The 22,236-nt window shown below is 49.5% G+C and overlaps 1 protein-coding gene across 1 annotated transcript in view; it reads left to right on the top strand.

The window, feature by feature from the left end:
- The window catches only part of Grik3 (glutamate ionotropic receptor kainate type subunit 3), a 209,028-nt gene that overhangs the window by 181,973 nt on the left and 4,819 nt on the right, over positions 1 to 22,236 (top strand). Inside the window, exons 11-15 of the mRNA XM_090335206.1 lie at positions 3,937 to 4,160; positions 8,370 to 8,488; positions 10,803 to 11,020; positions 20,360 to 20,582; positions 21,022 to 21,272. Of these exons, the coding sequence (XP_090191332.1) occupies positions 3,937 to 4,160; positions 8,370 to 8,488; positions 10,803 to 11,020; positions 20,360 to 20,582; positions 21,022 to 21,272 (1,035 nt within the window). The remainder of the gene's footprint in view (positions 1 to 3,936; positions 4,161 to 8,369; positions 8,489 to 10,802; positions 11,021 to 20,359; positions 20,583 to 21,021; positions 21,273 to 22,236) is intronic.

A 22,236-nucleotide genomic window follows, 5' to 3' on the forward strand; every position in this document is an offset into this window, starting at 1 on the left:
CAGAATGATCATGGTCCCAACTCTATTCTTAGAACCTGGTAGGAGGAGGTGGCCCTAGGTTTATTCTGGGGTATAGGCCAGGGTCCAGCCTGAACCCAGGGTGGCTAGATACTGAGTGCTAAAATATACATATCGCTGAGTAACTTTTTCTTTGTTGGTGGTTGTTGTTTTTTTTGTTTGTTTGTTTGTTTTGATCATTGGGGTTTTTTGTTTTGTTTTAGTTTTTTGGCAGTACTGGGGATTGAACTCAGAACCTTATGTGTGCTAGGCCAATGCTCTACCACTGAGCTATACCTCTAGGCCTTCAGTAAATATTCCTTTCTATTACTTATGCTGGGAGCTGGGATCTCACAAAGGAGATGAGGCCAAATGGCTTCATGAGAGAGTGGAAGATGCCAGATGCATCTTAGGAGATTCTTGGTAAGTGGCAAGCTCTTTATGGGAATGAAATGATGTTCTAGATAAGCTTCCTGTTGGTCCAGAGGTTAAAAAATATTCAGAATGGTCCTTAGCCAGGCAAGAGAAGCCAACAAACCCCTTCTGAGACCAATGAAGATACAAGACAGATCATAGGGTTGGTTTTGTTCAAGGAAATGATTCTGTAATTTGAAAGTGAAGACCAAGGAGCTTCTCCAAGCCTCAGTTTCCTTCTACATATATATATGGGCTTGGAATAGATGTTCCCAAAGGTCTCTCGTCCAGCTCTGACAGCCTGTGATTTCATGAATCACCCTGGAAGAAACTTGCGTGAGTGGGAAGAGCCGCCAAGACTAAGCCTTTCATTCTGAGTAATGAACTGAAACAGTAAAGACTTGACATCTGTTCCGCTCTTTCAAGAGAAGTTGGACAAAATAATGCCTTTTTCAGGGGAAATCGTTACCAACAGTTGAAATGTAGTATTTTCTGCCTAAACCAAAAAATGAAGTGGAGAATACAAGCCTTTCTGAACCCCAAGGGAGAACACACATCCAAACTCCCAGTCAAGGTCACAAGGGCCAATTATCTTGCTGCCGCAGGCACAGAACATCATGGATGCCTCTGCCTCTTAACCCTGTTGGAAAGAATGGCAGGAAGATTCCACAGGCCCTTAGAGGGTCTGGGGAATAAAGGGGGCCTGGGCCCCGCACCTAGCTTCCTCACTGGTGCCTAGAACATTCTGGTGGAATAAATATTGCCCACAAACACCACGATATCATCCAACTTGCTATTAAAAGCCTAAGGAAGATTCTCTAGCATTGTCTTGGAGCTTTTGCTCAGAGACCAGTTCAAGTTCATTCCTACAGGCAATGACTTTGCGGTCAGAACAGAGCCTCCCAACACAGTGTGCTTCAAAGACACAGGTGTCTAGGAAGCCAGGTTCTAGAACCAAAGGCGTCTTCCTTGTCATGCCATACATTATAGAAGGTCTCAGCACTTCAGGACTGAAAAAGATCTTCCAGGGTGCTTCTCTCAGTACCTTCACTCCCCAGGAACCATGTCTCCTGCACCCCCGACAGAGGATCCTGGGAATGGCACCCCATGAGAACAGGGACTAGCTCTCTGCTCTAACTAAGCCTGAGCCAGGGTCTAGATGCAGCAGAGCAAATGCACATTGGCCACTCTGCACCTTGCCGGAGAGTTCTCTCCCCTTCACTGGCTTTCCTTCCCCGCACTCTGAGTTGAGGAGCTGGGGTGGCAGCAGCTGCCCTGTTCAAAGCTACGCAAAGTCCAGCCCACATTTTTGGAAATTTCCAAAAGGAAGATTTCATCTGAGCATCCTGTGTGATAGACTCCTCCTCTTATCTTTCCAGGTTCTGAAGCTCACCAAATCTCTGGGCTCTGTGAAGGGTGTGGGGGCTCTGACTGAGAAAAAAACACTGGGGTGAGCAACATCAGAACTCCCAGTTTCCCCTGCCTAGGGCACCCACAGAGCAGTCTAGAGGCTGGGGCTCTACCCTTACCTCCAAGCCCTTACCTCCCTACCTGAGCTCCACTAGAGTGTTAGTTCCTACTCTACGTGCAGTTAGCACTGCTATAAACAACTACCATTTGCTAAATAGTTCAACTAAGGTCCCTTGCCCCTACTGTACAGTCAGTACCATGAGAATAGACGCCAGCTCTCTTAGGACCAGTTCTGTATCCATAGTGCCTAGTGACTCTCATAAAGTAGTGAAGGAAGAAAGGGAGGGAGGGAGGGAGAAAGGAAAGGAGGGAAAGGAAAGAAGGAAGGGAAAGGAAAGGTAAGGTAACGAAAGGAAAGGAAAGGAAAGGAAAAAGGGTAAGTGGGATTATGGTTTAGGAAAGGCTTTCAGAAACAGCCTCCTTAGCAGAAATGGTTTTAATGCTGATTTTTGGTCCCCCCCCACACCCCTTTCTGTCTTGTTCTACCTAAGGAAAGAAAACAATGCTTTAGTTCATGCTTTGAGATATTAATTACCCACTGGAGCCCACAGGGTGGCCCCTCAGAAGGGAATGTGATTAGTGAATATTCCAGACACTAGGAGGGATGGGAAGAGAGCAGTGGACTGGCCCAGCCATGCCAAGGAACCCAGGAGCAAATAAGCAGATGAGCCACGGGATTCATGGCAGCAGACAGGGCCACATGTAGGCTGCAGATGCAAGCCTTCGTGGGCACTTAGTAGAGGAGGGCTCTGGGTGGTGGAGGGCATTCCTAAATAGATTGTGGGGTAGCCAGTGCAGAGGTGAAGAAAGGGAGATAGGAAATAGGAAGTGGTTTAATGGGGGCCTTGTGTAGAAGAGTGGGCTGGAAAGGGAGGGAGTATGGTAAGGAGTGATTTGAATTTTTAATCAGGAAATACTCAGACCAAAGAAAGAACTATATTCTTCTCATTAATGGAACCACGTGCTTATTGGCTCATGCTTATAACACTAGCTATTCGGGAGGCTGAGATCTGGAAGGTTTAGTTCAAAGCCAGCCCTGGTAGATTTCATTTCCAATTAACCAGAGAACACTAGATTGGAAATGTGGCTCAAGTGGTAGAGTGCCAGCTATAAGCAAACAAACCAAATAGAACACGGAGATTTGAGTTCGAGTCCTGATACTGGCACATACAAAAAGAAAATCATCAAAAAACCAAGTAGAGCATACCTATAATCCCAACTGCATGGGAGGAATAAACAGGAGGAGCTAGATCTGAAGCCTGACCTGTGCAAAAACATATGGCCTTATCTGAAAAAGAAAGCAAAAAGAAAAAAAAAGGATTTAGGGTGTAGCGCAAGTGGTAGAGTCCTGGCACTGAGTTCAAATCCCAGTGCTACCAAAACAATAGCGATAATCACAACAAAAATGTTAGAGTAAACCTTGTTAACACTGGAGCATCCCTTGACTTACCCACCCCTGCCTTTCCCTCTATGATGCCTCCTCCAATGAGGCCAACGACTTGCTTGATTAATCCCATATTCTCCAAGGAGGTGATTACCTTTGTCCAAGCATCTTATAGGTAGATTGGAAGGTACATACACTAACCAGACAGGGTGAAGCTGTTGAAAGGCAGATAAGAGACAAGCAGATTTAAATGCAGGTTGTTGTAGATTCTGCTCCTCTTCACGACGTTTGAAAGACACAAGTAAAGAACATGAGCTATTTTTAAATGTTCATAGGTTGCGGAACTGTCTTCATTTGATCTGTCACCATCTTGAGAAGGGATCAGTTGGGTGACAGCTGTAATAGGGTCCCATTGTCTGCATGGTTATGTCACTGTCCTCCTCCTCAAGGCCATGAGCTCTTAGAGAACAAAGGTCAAATGGAATTCATGCTTGTCTCTCTGCACCCTGGGTGCAGCACAGCCACCTGTGAGTGCTGAAAATGAGGAGTAAGTGGCCTTGGGCACTGCTGCCATTTCACTCCCTCTCCTGCCTTCCTATAACACCAGGTGCTCTGGTGCCAATAGTCTGAGGCTTTTGCTCATGACCTGTCTGACTTTCTCTCAATTGCAGAAGGCGGATCTGGCTGTGGCTCCCCTGACCATCACCCATGTCCGAGAGAAGGCCATTGACTTCTCCAAGCCCTTCATGACGCTCGGCGTGAGCATCCTGTACCGAAAGCCCAACGGCACCAACCCCAGTGTCTTCTCCTTCCTCAACCCTTTGTCCCCAGATATCTGGATGTATGTGCTCCTGGCCTACCTGGGTGTCAGCTGTGTCCTCTTTGTCATCGCCAGGTAAGGCAATGCCTGGGTTAGAACGTGGGCCCGCGCTGAAAGGGTTAGGGAGCCAACCAAGTCCCACACCCTCAGAAGGAGGCTCACACCACTTCACACCCCTCAGGAATCGCCTCATCTTCCCTGGTCTGTACTAGTGTTTTCTTGACATGTTGCAGACACATGTCCCAGGAACAGACCAGAAGAGGTCGGCATTGCTCAAAGCAACAGTACCTGGGTGAGGCACCTGGCACAGTAGACCCAGGGGCATTGCATGGCCTTGACCTCATACTGTGTCTACATAATCCATACCAGCGGGAGGAAACGTGCCTGGAAAACTCACACGTCTACAGCTGTTTGTCTGGATGTGTACTGGCTGTGCCACTTGCACACATATTTGTTCACCCAACATAGACAGTATGCCCTCGCTCATAGGTAGGTGGCAGGAGAAGGTCATGAGGGCACAAACATAGCCCATGTTTACTGAGCCCTGTTCTCGGCCCTCTCCAGCCATTACCTCATTTAAATCTCATGGCCTCCCCCAAAGAGGTGACACTGAGACTCAGAAAGGTCATACAAGCAGTAATGCCCCTGCACTTGAACTGGGGTCACCAGGTGTTTTGGGTGACCCCCACACCCTGAGCACTGCTCTGCCCTTGCCCCAGGTTGGTGGCTATGTGGCCTAGCTCTCTTCCCCCTCCCACTTAGGCCCTCTGCTCCCTCCTCCAGGGCCCAGTGTGGCCCCTGCTCTGGTTCTTTGTCTTCCTCTGAATTCTAACAAGGTGCAAAAGTAGACTCCTCTAGAGAGAGGCAATTTGAGATTCAAGGGCTTAGTGTTTCAGCCCATTTTTTCCCCCTTTCTCTCTCCAGGGCCTTCTTTGAAAGCCTTCCCCCTACTCTGCTCCATTCGCTCCCTCCTCCCACACAGAGAAGGACCAAAGGGAAGGATATGAGAAACAAAATTGCCCTGCCTCCCCATCCTTTGCTGCTGAGGCCCGGTGCTGTGGAGGCCACGGCCGCCCTGCCCAGCCAGCCCAGCCGGCAGCCGAGCCTGCCACAGAGAGGCCTTCATTACGCCTCTTGTCTCTAATGGTCTAACAAGCCTTTGAAAGCCAGGAGCCACTCTCTGCCGCTCTCACTGTAATTTTAGCGGCTCTAGCCGACCTCTTAGAGGCCCACCCCTCTGCAACTGAGCATTTCCAGCTTTAGTTCTGTCTGTTTGATGCTCATCCCTTCCCCCTCCAATATAATAGCCTTCTATCAGCAGCAGGCAGCCAGGCCTGCATTCCAGCCCCTCTCCCCCGAATAGGAAGGTAGATGCCCTTTTGCCATGGCTGGTCTGGGAAGAGAGGATTTCTATAGTGGCTGGAATGGTACAGAACACCTGCAGAGAGAGGAGGGTGATGAAGGTCCTGGCCACAGATCTGAGAAGAACACCATTGTGTGGTCGTCACCTTGAGGTGTACTCACACATCATGACTCACACCCATGTTGTCTAATCCTTGTGGCAGTCCTAGGAGGTGGGAGCGATTCTATCCAATTCACAGAGACAGAAACTGAGGCCCCGAGAATGTAGGCCATAGTCCCATCAGAAAGCTTGTCCTTGGCAGAGTTGGATAAGATGTGTACCACTTCAAACCAAACACAATTGCCTGTCGGGGCCAGACAGGTGACATTAGGAAGAGACGTAGGCTGACGTGAGCAGCAGTAGTAGGGGGACCAAAGCAAACTGAAGAGCCCAGGGAGGTGGCTGCTGCTCAGTTGCCAGGGCTGACTTCAGATTCCAGCCTCCTGGATAGCAGGAGTACAGGAACGAGCCAGAGGTTTTTAACACTCCCTCTGTGGTGGACATTGAGCCTGTGCAGTTCCCACGGTTGTCGACTCCCTGGACACACCTCTGTGGACACCACTTACCAACGGGTGGCCTTGTCTGGGACTTTGCTGTGAAAGTGTTCTAGACTCCAAAGCATGGCTCAAAGGTCACACAGATGAGCTTCAACAGATGGAGCTGCTTATCATGACAAAAACATGATGATAATAAAGCCCTACAAGAGACCTCCGGATTCCCCAGCAGCTGTCATAGGCTGAGCTCCTTACCACCCCCTGAAAAGTTCACAACGCTAAATGCTCCTTTGTAGCAGGACAGGGGCTGTGCTTCTGCAGTCAGAAGAGTCTGCGGGGCCCGACAGGATAGAAGAGGAGAAAGGCGATGGTGTCTGGACAAGGGAACAAGGAAGCTGCTAATGGTCACAATTGGATTCATTCCTTGGCTCCTTGGGCTCCTCCAGCCTTGTGAGCAAGTGAAAGCTAGGAGTCTTTGACCTGAAGATAACCTGACTCCATTCAAGGGAGAGCTACAACCCGACCCCAGTCACCAAGGTGGAGACAGAACTCTGTGGTGGCCCTCTCCTCACTCAGGAAGCACACACACACACACACACACACACACACACACACACACACACACACACACACACAGCCACTGCCCTGCAGACCACCGCAGTACACCTGCTCCAAGCTAGCGCCCCACACTGGTCCTCAGCACCAGGCACCCAGCTCGGCAAGGGTTTTCTCCAAAATCCTCTCTCACAGCAGCCTCTCCACGTGGTGTTCCTGATTCTTGGTCCCTTTCTTTTAGAGATTTTAGAGGTTCTAAGCAGTTTATGACCTTTGAAAATCCTCAACTTGGCTTGAATTTCCTACCTTTAGAATTTCCTATCTGTGGAAACTTCCTGCTTCTCCCAGGAGCACTGGTGGTCGGTCAGTGTGTAAATGAGTGCATCAGCTGTTTCCGAGGAGAGATGTAAGGGAGATGTCACAACACACATTCACAGAGTCCCCACACCACTACAGAACAGCCTCCACCCCCCAGCCAGGGCTTTCTGCACCGTTTCTCGATCTTCAGCCAGGCTCCATCTTCAACTGGAACTCACATCGGAAACCAAGATCCCTTCCAGGAATCAGGAACTCTCTTTTTTTTAGAAAGCAGTGGGGAAGCCTTGACAACATGTCCCTGTTGTCTATGTGTTTGTATATTCAAAAAGAAAAATCTGAAAAAATATTACACACCACATTGTTCTCTCCAGGGGGTAAGATGCCTGGGTACTTGGGTTTTTTTTTTCTTGCTCTCATTGTTTTTCTATACTGGTTGAATGCTTCAGAGAGCTTCCTTTTTTTAATTTTGCTTTTCTAATTATACTGGAAGCTCAAAAGTATGTTCTCTTTTTTTTTTAAATGCATGTAATACAAATAAAGCAATAGGACTCCCTAAAGTTCTTTCTGGCATTCTACTTCATACCCCAGCCCAAAGATAAACACTAGTATTTCTTAGGTATGGAGCTAGAACTTGCAGTATGCATCTACCTTTGTGTGTGTGTGTGTGTGTGTGTGTGTGTGTGTGTGTGTGTGTGTGTGTGTGTGTAAAAGTATGCCTGCAAGAATCTATAATCTATTTATATAGATATGACTATATTATTCTTATTTTTGTATCACTTTCCTCAGACTGGATATTATGGGTTAAAGATCTCTCCCCACCAGAAGTATTCCAGTCTCTTTCAACAGCCTTGTGATATTTCAAAGCACAGCTTGGCTTGGTTTATTTAGTCGTTTCTCTACTGAAGGACATTTAGGTTGTTCCCAGCCTTGTTTCTATGACAAACAACAATTTGATAAACACCCTTGTGTGTTTCACTTTGTGCTGTGTACAAGTGAGATTCTCTGGGATGGATAATGAGTTGTAGAATTGTAGGTTGAAGGGCCCACATACTTTTTAAGAGGTGCTTCTAAAGTGCTTTTACTTCTGAGATACTGAGGTTTGAACTCAAGGCCTTGCACTTGCTAAGCAGGAATATATTTCTAGTCCTTTCTATGAACTGGTTATTTTGGAGATCAGGTCATGTCTGTTGCCCAAGTGCACACTTAAACTTCAGTCCTCTCATCCTAAAGACACATGCCACCATGTCGTCTTCAGTTGAGACTGAGCCTTGCTGACTTCTGCCAGACCTGACCTAGAATTATGATCTTGTTGATCCAGCATAAGCCACTAGCCCCTGGCTCCTGAATTCTTTTTATAACCAGAGAAGGGCACCAGTAGTGAAGAACAAGACAGAAAATGGCCCTCATTGGCCCTTGCCTGCCTCCCAGCAGGAAGGTTAATCTAGAGGGATTGACACCTTACATGTTGCTGCTTCTCCCCACAGCTCCACCTCACCGCCTCTCTCTGCCCCACAGGTTTAGCCCTTATGAATGGTACGATGCTCATCCCTGCAATCCTGGCTCTGAGGTGGTAGAGAACAACTTCACTCTACTCAACAGCTTCTGGTTCGGAATGGGGTCTCTGATGCAGCAAGGTATGAGCCCCCTGCTCCCCGCCTCCTTTCCTGGAGGGGGCACCTTCTCTCTCCCAGGGATCTACCTCTCTGAAATCAGTAAAGCCAGTCCACCCTCAGCGGGTAGACTCATACTGTGTCATCAAGACACTCCAATGTGCTCTCACCCCAGATCTTTCCCTCCTAACACTGCTCTGTCTGGAGCTGGCCTCACATCTGAAGCACATACACCACCCTGGCCCATGGCATGCAGGATATATCCCCAGCTCTAGGAAGTATCATGGTCAGGACTTTGTGACTGTCTGTTCATAGGAGAGGCTGGAACATAGAAACAGGATTCATAGACGGAGGGGAGGCAGGCAAGATTTACTTGTGACAGAGTCCCAAAGAGGGACCTTGCTAGGGAGCATGAGAGAAGCAGCTTCAAAGGACAAGGGATTTTTTCCTTGTCCTTCACTCTTCTCTGTATCCTTAAGACTCAGCATCAGCTCTTGTTCCCAAGAGATATCCATCATCACATCTCCATGAATGAACCAACCAATGATACTTTCTTTTGTGAATTTTTTTCATCTATTTTTATTGTAATTAACAGAAGGGTTACATTATATTCACCAGACAGAAGGTACATTACTTCACACACATTGATACCCTTTCTCATGTCTTGTTCTTTTTGAATTTTATTGGTATTATAAAAGTGATGTGCAGAGGGGTTATAGTTACATAAGCCAGGTAAAGTGTTTATTTGTTTTTGGACAGTGTCACCCCCTCCCACACGCTCTCAGTTTTCCCCTCCTATCCCCACCCACAAATTGTATAGTTCATGTTCAACATCATGTCTAGTGAGGACCACTGCTGCATCTGTTCACCCCTTGTGTATTTCTGTGCCTCCTCCGACACTCCCAAAGACAGAAATGAACAAACAAGACCAAAAGATGAAAACAACAGCGCAGAAAGAAATCCTCTTGTTTCCACTTTCTGAAGTTCATTTCCACATGCTTTTGTATGATCAGATTTTTTATTAAGTCCCAGTATTTTAGATCTAGTTTCCACATATGAGGGAAAACATGCACCATTTGTGTCTCAGCTTGGATTACCAAATGATATTATTATCTTCAGTGCCCACCACCACATCGTGCCCAATGCTGGGCACATGAATTCAGCAGAAGAGGAAGAAATCCATCTGTCCTGTGCCTCAGCGGCCTCTCATACACACACAGAGGCAGAGCAGGGGCTTGAGACCCGAGCAAACAACAAAAAGCCATTTTCTCTTCTCGGGGGTGGGGGGAACACCGGGGAAAGTTCAGTCAGTCAGAAATGGGGTGCTGAGTAGCCTCCTTGCCTTTTGCAGCTGGGAAGTCATGGGTGGACGACCTTCAAGGGGATGCCTCCATCTGTCCCAGCTAGTAACAAATGTCCTAAAGCCTCACCTTGCTTCTTTGCCCATCATCTTTGTTCAGTGACAGTTGAGAAAGATCTAGTAGGCCCTCATTGCAGTAATAACTTCCCCTCATCTGCTTCCTGCTGCTATTCAAAGCCCAGGCCCCCAATGCCTTCCCTGCATGGTTTTGATTAGGAGGGGAAAAAAATAGTTATGTATTTGAAAAACTCTCCCTTGAGTCATTTCTTTGAGAAAAAAAATCATCCATATCAAAGCAGAGGCTTTTCAGATTGCAGGTCCAAATATTCTGGAAAGTTCAGGAGTCACTTGCTATTTAAATCTCTTGAAAGCTGCCTAGTTAATTACTTCAGTTAGGAGGTTTCATCTGAATTGTACTCCACACCCAAGGTCGGGGAGGAAGAGTGATATATTTCAACTTAGAGCTTCCAAAAATGTTGATTTTTCTCCTCCTGCCAAGTGCCGCAGAGCAATCTTCTGTTTGTACATCACTTGTATTTCCGACCAATCTCTCCTCAAATTATACCATTGCGGCATCGCAGTATTTCTGTAAGGCTGGGACAGAGGAAGGACGATTCTCCACACTCTGCAGAAGTCCCAGACAGGGCAAGTGTCAGGCAGAAGATCACACAGAGGGCGGGAGTCGGATCCACGGAAGAACCCAGGGATCCCACTCCCACAACATGGTCCACGGAGAGGTCTCCAAGGGGCTGACAAGCCTGGGAAAGTTTGTGTTGTTTGGGGACCCCAACTGGAAGTTACCCATTTAGTAGGCCCTGGGGCACTGCCTGGGAATTTGCATTTCCCACAAGCTTCCAGGTGATGTTGAAGAACCCTGGTCAGCTTTTATATCAGTCACTGCCAGCCATGGCTCAAGGATCCATGCAGGCCTGATCTGCACACTGTAAGGTGCCTCCTGTCTCCTCCTCTCTCTCTTAGGGTCTGAACTGATGCCCAAAGCTCTGTCTACACGCATCATTGGTGGCATCTGGTGGTTCTTCACACTCATCATCATCTCCTCCTACACCGCCAACCTGGCTGCCTTCCTCACTGTGGAGCGCATGGAATCGCCCATCGACTCTGCCGATGACCTAGCCAAGCAAACCAAAATCGAGTATGGGGCTGTCAAGGACGGAGCCACGATGACCTTCTTCAAGGTGAGGCTCTCTCCTCCGCACGGCGTATCCCGAGCTGACCTTTTACTCAGTGAGGAGAGAGGGAGAGTCTGCCCTCTCCTCAAGAGGCCATGGGCCAGAAACCCTGGGACTCGGGGCCTTTGTGTTTGGACCAGCTGATCTGGGGGAAGCTGTGAAGACGTGAACTATGATGGTCTCAGATTCTAGAAGTGCCTGTGGGTGGGGCAAAGAGGGCAAATCATCAGTGGTCAGAGAAAAGGGAAATAGAAGGGAACGGAGGAGGCAAGGGACTCTGACACAGGATCTGGGGGTCCTCCATCTTACCAGTGAGCAGGGGTTGCCTCTTGAAGTTGGAGTGGAGCCTTGCTCAGTATGTTACACTTTGCTGGTGTTTTGATGAAATTTCTGTCACATACCATGTGACCGCTCCAAGGGGGTCCCATCACGACTGAATTATAGTGATGCTTAGCAATAGCTACCAACTCTGAGCATTCACAGTGGGCCAGGTACTGTGCTCTGTGCTGGGGTTAACGTAACCTTCCTGACGAGTTCTGTGAGGGTGACCCTATAATTATTCCTATTTCACATGAGCCCTAGGACTCACAGCTGAAGGAGCCAGGCCCCCAAATCAGGCCTGCCTTCCCCAAAGCCTGTGTTCTAAGCCAACAGTATTGGATCCTGAGTGTGCATTCACATCAAGTGAAGGGAGGGCATAGTGCGGGCCTCACCATCGGGATGCATGGGATGGGGTCAAGAATAAACATTTCTCACAAGTTCTAATACCGCTGACCCAGGGAGGGGCCACACATTGAGAACCAATGCTTTGATTACCCCCTCAGGACTGCTCAGGACTTGGGAACTTTGCAGGTGTAGTTCGTCCATTAATTTATTAATCAACTGCTCTCAGTCACTGGAACCTGGAGGATTTATCTTTACTCGGGGACCTGGATCCCCTTCTCCAGCTCTGGCCTTCTGCCTACTAGGCCCAGCCTCCAAGAAATGAAATGAGCCTCCGTGAAGCCAGTGCAAAGAATGGGAAATTCTTGTACTGGACGGCCAGACAGGCACCAGAGCTCCGGGCACTCACACCTAGCCCCCTGCAGATTAGTGAAGAGTGAGGAGAGAGGGGATACCCTCTAGATGTGGCTGCTGCCAACCAGACATTACGTACCCAGCGTACCATAGCCATAGAGGAGACTAAACCATTGTCAAAGGGTGTGTGTGTGTGTGTGTGTGTGTGTGTGTGTGTGTGTGCCAGTTCTGGAACTTTTTCACTCAAGGCTAGCACTCTACCACTTGAGCCACAGTTCTGCTTTTCGCTTGTTCATTGGAGATAAGAGTTTTATGGACTTTCCTGCCTTGCCTGGCTTCACACTTGGATCCTTAAATCTCAAGCCTCCCTAGTAGCTAGGATTACAGGCCTATCGGTGCCAACAGCTCCCAGTGACCCTGTTCTGAATCATAAGCAAGTATGACAGGATGTGTATATACTAGCATGGCTTTGTGCATATGACTAGATAACGTATGGGGGTACATTTGTGTACATATATGTGCACATGAGGATCTAGTCCTTTCCCTGTGTGGGACATGTGTGTATGCACCACTGAGCATGTGTAACCTCTGTGCTGCAGCGCTGTGATATGGGCACGTGGATGCGTGTGTATGAGTGTACCCAAGTGAAGTACCTATCTGTGTATAGGTGCGCAGAGCGTATGTTTATCTGTCTGCTTGACTTTCCCCAGGAGGTATGCCCAGGTAAGAGTAAAGGGGGATATGTGTTTAATGGCCTGTGGTGTGAGGCGTATGCATGTGTGAGTGTCTGCATGTGTATGAGAAAGAGAGATGGCCTGTGTGTGCATGTCTGTGCCTCTGTGTGTGGCGCGCGTGCATGCACGCACACGGGCACGTGTGCACGTCTGCTCCTTGCCTGTCCCTGGGCTGCAGCCCAGTCCTTTGACTGTGCCAGAGCCACTCTCATGCATTACACATGAGCCCATTCTAAGCAGGGCTCCCGATCAAAGGGAAACGGCATAAATAAGCCCGATGCAGGCTCATTGCGGCTGATTGGATGCCCTTGTCCTCCCTCCATGCTAAGATGCTCAGATTGGCTTTCCAGAGTCCAGGCCCAGCTCCCTACTGAGCCTCTGTCCTCAGCATCAAGCAGCAACTGCCTCCCCTGTAACCCACTCTATCCTCACCCACCTTCCCTGCAAATGACATAGCAAGGAGGGCAGAAGAGGGACATGGATGCCACCACCCACAGGGGACTCTGGGGCTCAAGGACCATTTGGCTAGAAACAGCCACTGCACATCCTGCATGATCACATCCACTATCACAGTGTCCCAATGGCCAATTAATCCCCGTGCGTCTAGCCACATTGTCTCCTGCCTGAACCCACGTGAAGCTCCTCTTCCTGTCTTTCTCTCTTGGCAACAGCATGGATGGGACTGTCATGTGAGGGGAGGAGCCTGATCAGAGATGCAGTGAAACCAGCTCAGAGGGTGAACTGGAAGCACCACTCTCACTGGGTATCTGGACAAAACTCCATCTCACCCAGCCCCTACTCTTGACCTCTTGAACTTGATCCACATCTCATTATCACAGAACATCTGCAGGTTAGGGCTGGAAGGAGACTCGACTCTAACCCCACAGGTGCTGGATCAATGTGAAGAACCAGGTACAAGATCAGGAATTCCATCTGTCCGCACAGTGCCCTCTTCTATACCCACACTGGGATCCTCTCCTGGAGGGTGATCCTCTCCCCTGCACAAGAGTATGTACAGCAAGATTGGCACTAGAGTTAGATGGAGGTCACTTCTAGGAGTAGCCCAGAGGTCTAGGGGTCATTGGCACAGTCAACAACCACAGTAACACTTATTGAGCATCTACTGTGTGCTAGGCATTATTACAATCATTCAGCCTGTAGTCACTCACACCATCCACAGGTAGATGAAAGCAAGGTTCAGAGAGGCTCACTGACTTGCCTAATCATACTCAGCATGTGAAACCCAGAGCTGTGATTTGAACCCGAACAATCCAGCTGCAAAGTCCATGCTCCTTGTTACTAGGTCCATATTGCCTCCCTAAGGACCCTACCACAGCCTTCACAACAAGTCCTACTTGGGGAAGAGCAAAGCCACAGTTTAGGTGTACCCTGCTCATAATCCAATGCAGTTCAGGCAACTCAGATTTTCCTAAACAGTCATTACATGCCAGTGGAATACGATTGTTAAAGGATGGCAGGAACCAAGGCGTTAGGTAACGATGAGGTTCTGAGCCCCCCAGGGGGCATCCCACCAACATCCCAACATACCAAGAAGATGGTGTTGATTTTTTGATTTGCATATTCCTGGCTAAGCTGCCAACGGCATAGCTCCCTTTCTTCCCATCCCTCAGCTGAGAGTGGATGGCCAGGGAGCACCCTCTTTCTGTCCAAACATGCTGGACATCAGGAAGCAAGGCATCAGGCTCTCTGGGGGTCCAAGTAACCCCCCCCCACCGCCTGCTGCAGCCTCCAGCCAGCAGCCTGGCGGGAGATGTGGCAAGAGGCAGTCCTGTCCCTTCCCAAGAGCTTTGCCTTGGAGAGTTGTCAGGGAACCGCAGACATCACAAACAGTGTCTCCTGTGTTGTCCTCCCTCCGTCTTAGAAGATAAAAATTAATTAGGAGATGAAAAAGGAGGCCTTTGAAAGCAGTTTGGCTGTGAAAATATGTAGGCAAAATGTAAAGAAGGGGGGACATGCTCTTTGCAAGAGGCTGGGCGGCTTTGAAGGGAGAGAATGTAGGAAGACAGCTTCTGCAGGAATTCCTCCCTCTCTGGGTGGTGGGCCTGGGGAGCTTCACACAGGGAGGGGCAGCCAAAGAATGGAGCCAAAGCCAGGAGGAGGGGAGCCGAGTTCCAGGCTCCTGGGCCTGTAGAGGCCTCGGTGACAAACAGAAAACCTGGAAGGCACTTGGAGAGGTCCTCATGCCCAACCCCCAGTCCCAGCTACACAACAGACTCATGCCTGAGCAGAGAGACCTGGGTGACTGCTCCCCAGTCTCAGCTGCCGGTTTCTCTGGTCTCAGCCTCAGCCCTGTGTTGTAAAAAGGAGGGAAGGCCAGAATGCAGGGACTCAGCATCAGTGGCCCAGACTGGCCCAGTCCAGTAGCTCATGTTTGACAAACAGGCCAGGAAGTGAGGACCAGGGTGCTGTTTCTGCTTGGTGCCCTCATTTTTGTCAAGCCCCAGCTTGCTCACATGTGTGGTGTGGACACTGATGCCTGCCATGCAGTGACTTGCCAGAGGAGCCAATGGGCTATTCTAGCCAGTGGCTATTCCAGGCCAGAAACTGTTACTGTCCCCTAAGTTCCCTCCTCGGGAGGCGGGGGCTTACCAGAACACACTGGGGAGGAGCCAGCCAATGGTACTTGGAAATGCCATCTTCTTCCAAGTTCCCTCTGGAGTAGACCTACTGGGCCCTGTGGGGGACACAGGTTCCTGTTACCTGGTAGTCATCTGTGGTCTCTGCACAGAGGGGAGCAATGGAAGAAGAGTCTGGAAGTCTTGGAAATGGAAGAAATCCAGTGGGAGCAGGCACCCGAGCAGCAACAGGCAAAGGCCACATTGGCAAAGGACAATAGGGAAGTCACTGAAAACTGCTAAGTCAAGCCGGGTGCCTCACACCTGTCATTCTAGCTACTCAGAAAGCTGAGGCTTGAGGATTGTAGTTTGAGGCCAGCCTGAGCAGAAAAGTTTGAGAGACTCTTTCTTCCTATTAACCAGAAGTGGAACTGTGGCTCAAGTGGTAGTGCCAGCCTTGAGTGAAAAAGCTAAAAGACAGCACCCAGGCCCTGAGTTCAAGCCCCATCACCGCTGATGGAAGGAAGGAGAGGAGACTGCTAAGTCACTAGTCACTGAGACCCTTCCTGTATTCTCATCTGTGAAGAGATGGCATTAATAATCCTCAACCTCATGCAGTTAGTGAGAGGGAAGCATATCTATATATTATGCCAATATCTGGCACACTATAGACATGCAAACAATGTCAACCAGAGACAGTGTCTGGCTCCAGTTTCTAGATTCCACCTAGCCTTCTCCAGTTCTTTCCCATACTGGGCCTGGCTCTGTCAGCATTTGCATTTTCTGCTCCTAAGTATCATTAACTTCCTGTAGCTGCTCTGCGCTATGAAGATTCCTCCTCAGCTTCTCAGTGGGGAAACTGCACTTCGGAGAGAATTAAGGAGCCTTACAGAAAAGCCTGATGCTGGCCACACACAGAACTCGGGGACCTGGCTCTCACATTCATAACACTTCTACTCTCACAGAATGTTCACAGTAGCTCTGCTCTGTGTGTGTGTGTGTGTGTGTGTGTGTGTGTGTGTGTGTGTGTGTGTGTGTGTGTGTACTAGGCTTGAATTCAGCACCTAGGCGCTGTCCCTTAGCCTTTCCACTGGAGACTGTCACTCTACCACTGAACCATAACTGCATTTTCAGCTTTCTGGTGGATAACTGAAGATAAGAATGTCAAGGAACACAAGTCTCAGATCTCACCCTCTTGAGTAGCTAGGCATATGGGCACAAGCCTCTGGGACCTAGCTTAGGCATTCTTTTTTTTTTTTTTTGGCCCCCTTCTCTTTCTGGCCCCGCTCGCTCCGGCCTCGCTGGCTCTGGCTCGGCTCGCTCCCGCACGCTCTGGTCCTGCTCGCTCCGGCCCCGCTCGCTCCGGCCACCACTCAGTTGGGCTCTGTTCACTTCAGCTCAGCTCGCTTCTTTCACTCTCTGTAGCTGTCGCAGTCTTGTCTCTGCCACTCTTCCGGTTTGGTTGTGTCTCGTCTCTGCCACTTCTGGCTTGGTTGTGTATGTGGGATACCGAGGAATCGAACCCGGGTCTTTGTGCATGCTAGTCAAGCACTTTAACCGCTAGGTCAAACTCCCGGGCCCTAGCTTAGGCATTCTTAAAGTGAGGTTCAGTTACCTGGGATCACAAAGAAGCTTGCATTTGAGTCCAGGTTACTGTGTCCCCAGACCACACAGGGGACCTTCCCCTTCCTGATGCCTCTGGCCTCCCCCTGCAGGGCGTCAGCTGCCTCCTCTCACAGGCCAGCTTTGGGGCCATCTGTGTAGCATCCAGTGTGTTGCTGGGTGCTGTAACTGCAGGCAGAGGCAAGGGGCACAGAGAAGCCTTCTGGTCCCCGTGGAAATAACCCAACGGGAGTGATTAACTGCCTGAAGACACAGATGCAAGTCCCAAGACTGCACAGGGATGAGCAAGCTAATTAATTTGGGGAAAGGCCTCCTTTCCAGTATGGAAAATACTCAAGGTCTTGCATGGAATCACACTCAGCTGCCTCTCTGCACAATATCCGTGGGATTCAGCTCCCTTCAAAATATATACATACATACATATGTGTGTGTGTGTGTGTGTGTGTGTGTGTGTGTGTGTGTGTGTGTGTGTGTGAAATCACACATGTTCTCTTGTGCAGAAATGTTAAATGCTTGAGCTTAAAAATCTTCACTTGGGGGACATCAATTTACTTCTTTCAGGAGGTTGGAATTGAAAATTGTGAGCCTGAAACTTCCTTTCTTGCCAATTTTCCTGATTTAAAAAAAAAAAAAAAAGCATCTTCCATCCTGGCAGATCAGCCTGTATTGGCTGTTCCAAATGATTCCATTAATTGATTTGGGTGACTGGCCTCAAAGTAATCCTTCTTAAGGTTCCACCAAAGCTGGGATGGTGGGATGACACAGGAACCCCAAGTATGCAGGATCTGAGGTTACCATTACTCAGGCCAGTGAGTGATTCAGGCCTCTGGTGACCATTCCCATGAAGACAGGAGAGGAGCCTGGCTTTATTGTAATAAAGCAGACAGTCCAGAGGGAGCTTTCCAGTTTTATAACCTCCAAAATTGCTAAAGGATAGGACTTAATGGAGAGCAAAAACAACTAAGAATGGGGCCCAAAGACAAGGGGAGGCCACCCCAGAGAAGCAGTGATGCAGACCTTTCTGCCTAAAGGCAATGAAAGCAGTGAGTTTAGAGGACTGGGAAAGGAGAAAAAGTGGATGGGTTGGTGATAGATGGAGGAAAGGATGGATGGATGGATGGATGGATGGATGGATGGATGATGGAAAAATGAATTGGTAAAGAAGTAACAGGGCAAGTACATAATTGGATAGTCAGTGGAATCAGCTACTGGGTAGACAGGTGTATTGGGTGAGACCATGACCAGATGAGGGAGGAACTGGATGCACAGATTAATGGATTAGTGGATGGATGCATTAGGAAATATCTGGAGAGTTCTGATGGCCTCTGCATACCTGGCTTCCAGCTCTGGTTGAAGAGAGAGGATTTGGAAAGCAGAAGAGACAGGAACAAACAGTAAATATGGAGCCAGAGACACCGAAGGAGAACAACATTTAGGTCACAATAACCAGAATGTTCCGGATCTGGCAAGCCTATGTATCTGGCAAAGCAGAGCTAGTTGGAGTTGGATAATCCAGTTATAGCAATCATTAGAATTAATAATTATTTGAAAAAGCAACTATATCAAGAACAAAAATAGCTCATGGGAGTATTCAGGCAAGAGAGTGTATTAGTTATCTACCGCTGTATAAGAAATCGCCCACAAGTGGGTGTTTAAACCAGCGTCCTCTATCTCACAGTTTGTGGATCAGAAACATAGCAGAGCTGAGCTGCCTGCTTCTGCTCAGGACCTCTCCTCTGGTGACCAGCACGGCTGTCATCTCACAGCTGGCTTCTAAACACAGGGTTGAGTCAAGGACTCGCTCAGGTTATGGACTGAGGTTTGGTTCTTCACTGCTGACCAGGGGTCACCCTCTGTGGGGATTGCAGGAGGCAGCTTTTCCATTAGGTTCTCCAGGACTGGTTTCAGAAGGCTCATCTCTTGCACAGGCAGAAAGAACATGTTCCTCCCAGGCTCCCCGCTTCATTCATGCCAGGCACTGCTTCTTCCTCACCCCCTGCCCATGCCCCAGGCCTGTGCCAGCCTGTGGGAATGCACCCATGTTGTCACGCACACCAGAGCTAGGCTGGGTGCCAGTCAGACAGGCTGACATCACAGAAAGCCAAAGCCAGTCTGGAAAAGAGCCCATATAATGGGGAACGCCTAGCCCTCTGCTTCCATGAACCAGCTGGGGCAGGGCCTCCCCTGCTGGAAGAAGGCAGCTGGCACACACCAAGGGACCTCCTGAACACCTTGTGCCCTGGTCTGCCTGGTCTTCCTGGTCAGTCCTGGGCCTCTCTTCTCCTGGCCCTACTGAGCTATCTGAATCTCCCCAAGGTATCTGCTTCCCATTAGACCTGGTCTTCAGAATGCTGGTTCTGTCCATGCAAAGTACTCCTCCTGGCCCTGTGGGGAGACTCGGGAGCCATGGGGGCTCAGGGAGCAGCCACAGGGGCTTCCAAACCACCTGTTCCAAGTGCCCCCAGTCTTTTTCCTCTCTGCAAGCCCCACTCTGCCTCTATCTCAGTGCTGAAGTCTTCAGTCTTCCCCTTCCCCTGACACTCAGACATTTTGCTGTGGAAAGGGGTCCGTGCCCATTGAATGGTTACAGCATAGACTTGTGCACCAGAAGGCCTGGGTTTAAGGCCTAGCTCTGCCATCTAAAACCTGAGCAACCTCAGGCAAGCCTCAATTCTCCCACCTGTAAAATGGGGCTAATTCTAGCTCCTGCCTCCTCCGATCTTATGAAGGAAATAGGGTTAATGCGGGGAAGGCACTTAGGTAAAGCCTACACACACCAACTATTTAGTAGATGTTGGAGAAAATTTAACTTTTAAAAAGTCAGTCTGTGCAGCGCCTGTGGGTCACACCTGTAGTTCTAGCTACTCAAGAAGCTGAGATCTGAGGATCAAGGTTAGAAACCAGCTTGGGTAGATGATTCCAAGAGACCTTTATTTAATTATCCAGCAAAAAGCCAGAAGTAAAGGTATGCTTCAAGTGGAATCGCATCGGCTTTGAGTACAAAAGCCAAACAAGAACAGGAGGCCTGAGTTCAAGTCCCAGTAACACACACACACACACACACACATACACACACACACACACACACACACGTTAGTCTAAAAAAAATCCCTTGTGTCAGGAAGAATTTGGTTTTCCAAGAAGTAAGCCAGAGTTGGAATTTCAGCTTTACCACTCAGCAGTGTGCCTTGCCACCTCTCCTCCCAGGATGGGCCTCAGTTTCCACACTTGAGCAATAGGTGGCTCTCCTTAAAGCATGCCAGCAGAGGTCAGTAACCCCAACTTGGCTAAGCAGGCTCGCAAAGCATATTTCCTGGGGGCCTCAGTAACTGTATGGGCTTCCTCTCGGTCTCTCGGTCTCTCTGTCTATCTCTGTCTCCCCTTCCCGGCCCCAGAAATCCAAGATCTCCACCTTTGAGAAGATGTGGGCGTTCATGAGCAGCAAGCCCTCGGCGCTGGTGAAGAACAACGAGGAGGGCATCCAGCGGACGCTGACGGCCGACTACGCACTGCTGATGGAGTCAACCACCATCGAGTATGTCACCCAGAGGAACTGCAATCTCACCCAGATCGGGGGCCTCATCGACTCCAAGGGCTACGGCATCGGCACCCCCATGGGTGAGCGGGGACACCAGCCATGGGAGGGCGGCAGGACAGGAGGAACGGGTGAATAAGCTTACCCTCATCTCCATCCACACACGTGGTTCCCCCACGTTGTCCCATCGAACCTGCCAAGATGGCGCTTCCTCGGCCATAAGCCCAGGGATGGCGCATCCCAGAAGAGGTCATGCTAGGCCCTAAGTGGTGACAGCTGGGATACACAGGATGGGGCAGCCAGTTCCCTTCCTCCCCCCACCCTACTGGTACAGCACCTTTTATGGAGCCAGCCTCTCAGTGAACAGAGCCTCCCACCAGTCCCCCTGCAGAGACTTAGAGAAAGGACGGGATCTTCCTCATTAGGAGGTGACTGAGAGGGCGCAGCTGACCCAGAGCACTGGCTCCAGCCAGGAGCATGTGGATGTCACCAACAGCCAGGGGTCCCCTCTCCCACTGCCAGGCTCTCCATACCGGGACAAGATCACCATCGCCATCCTGCAGCTGCAGGAGGAGGACAAGCTTCACATCATGAAGGAGAAGTGGTGGCGGGGCAGCGGGTGTCCCGAAGAGGACAACAAGGAGGCTAGCGCCCTGGGCATCCAGAAGATTGGCGGCATCTTCATAGTCCTGGCTGCCGGCCTCGTCCTATCCGTGCTGGTGGCTGTGGGCGAGTTCATATACAAGCTGCGAAAGACAGCAGAGCGTGAACAGGTGAGGCCTGCAGGGTGGGGAAGGGGACAGTGGCCCTGACGTGGCTCCCATCCTCCTGTCCTCCAGGCACACCTACCCTGACAATAGCCACCCTGTATCCAGTCCCCCTTGAAATCCTGCCCACACCGCCTGTGTCCTGATGAAGCATGTTTCCCACCACTTTCTCCACCCCAGGCCAAACCACCACCACCACTGGCCTCCTGACCTCTTCCCTTTCCAAAAGTGGCCTTTTTCCCTCTATGCTTTCCCACGCCACCCACAAGTACCCTGTTTAAAACTTTACTCAAACTATATCCATCCCCTTTATTAAAAAAAAAAATTGAAGTTGGGCGATGGTGGCATTGAGGGTCATTATACTATTCTCTCTACTTTTGCATATATTTAGAAGTTTCCATAATTGAACATTTTAAGAAAAAGAAGAAAGAAAAGTTAAGAGGGTTGGTCCAAACATGTAGACAGTGGAACTAGGCTTTACCAGCCTGATTAATTCAAGTGTGGCTGGGCAGTAGTTCTGAGTCCCTGTAGCAAATTAGAACCATAGGGAGAGTTTTAAGTGCTAATGCCCTGGCCTCACTCCCAGACACTGTTTAATTGGCCCATGGTGGAGCCTGGCTTTGGCATCTTCAGAAAGCCTGTGGGGTGGTTTAAATGCACACCTGAGCTGACAGACTTTAGGTCAGGGCATCACTCCTTCCAGAAAAGTTCAAAGCAATCCAGGTCCAGTGTGGTCAGAGACAGCAGCTGGACTAGTTGTGGAGGGCCCATTACAATAGGAAGCTGATACGGCTATCCAAATGCAATGGAAGTAGGCCCAATGGCGCCTGTCTTTGATCCTAGCTACTCAGGAGGCAGAGATCATCAAGAGGATCCTGGTTTGAAACCAGCCTGGGCAAAGGTTTTGGAGAGTCTATCTGGAGTCTGATGGTAAATGCCTATCATCTCAGTTCTGCTGAAAGTATAAAAT

Source organism: Megascapheus bottae, chromosome 6, assembly GCF_031878675.1.
Source record: "Megascapheus bottae isolate mThoBot1 chromosome 6, mThoBot2.hap1, whole genome shotgun sequence".
In the NCBI taxonomy this organism is placed as follows: domain Eukaryota; kingdom Metazoa; phylum Chordata; class Mammalia; order Rodentia; family Geomyidae; genus Megascapheus; species Megascapheus bottae.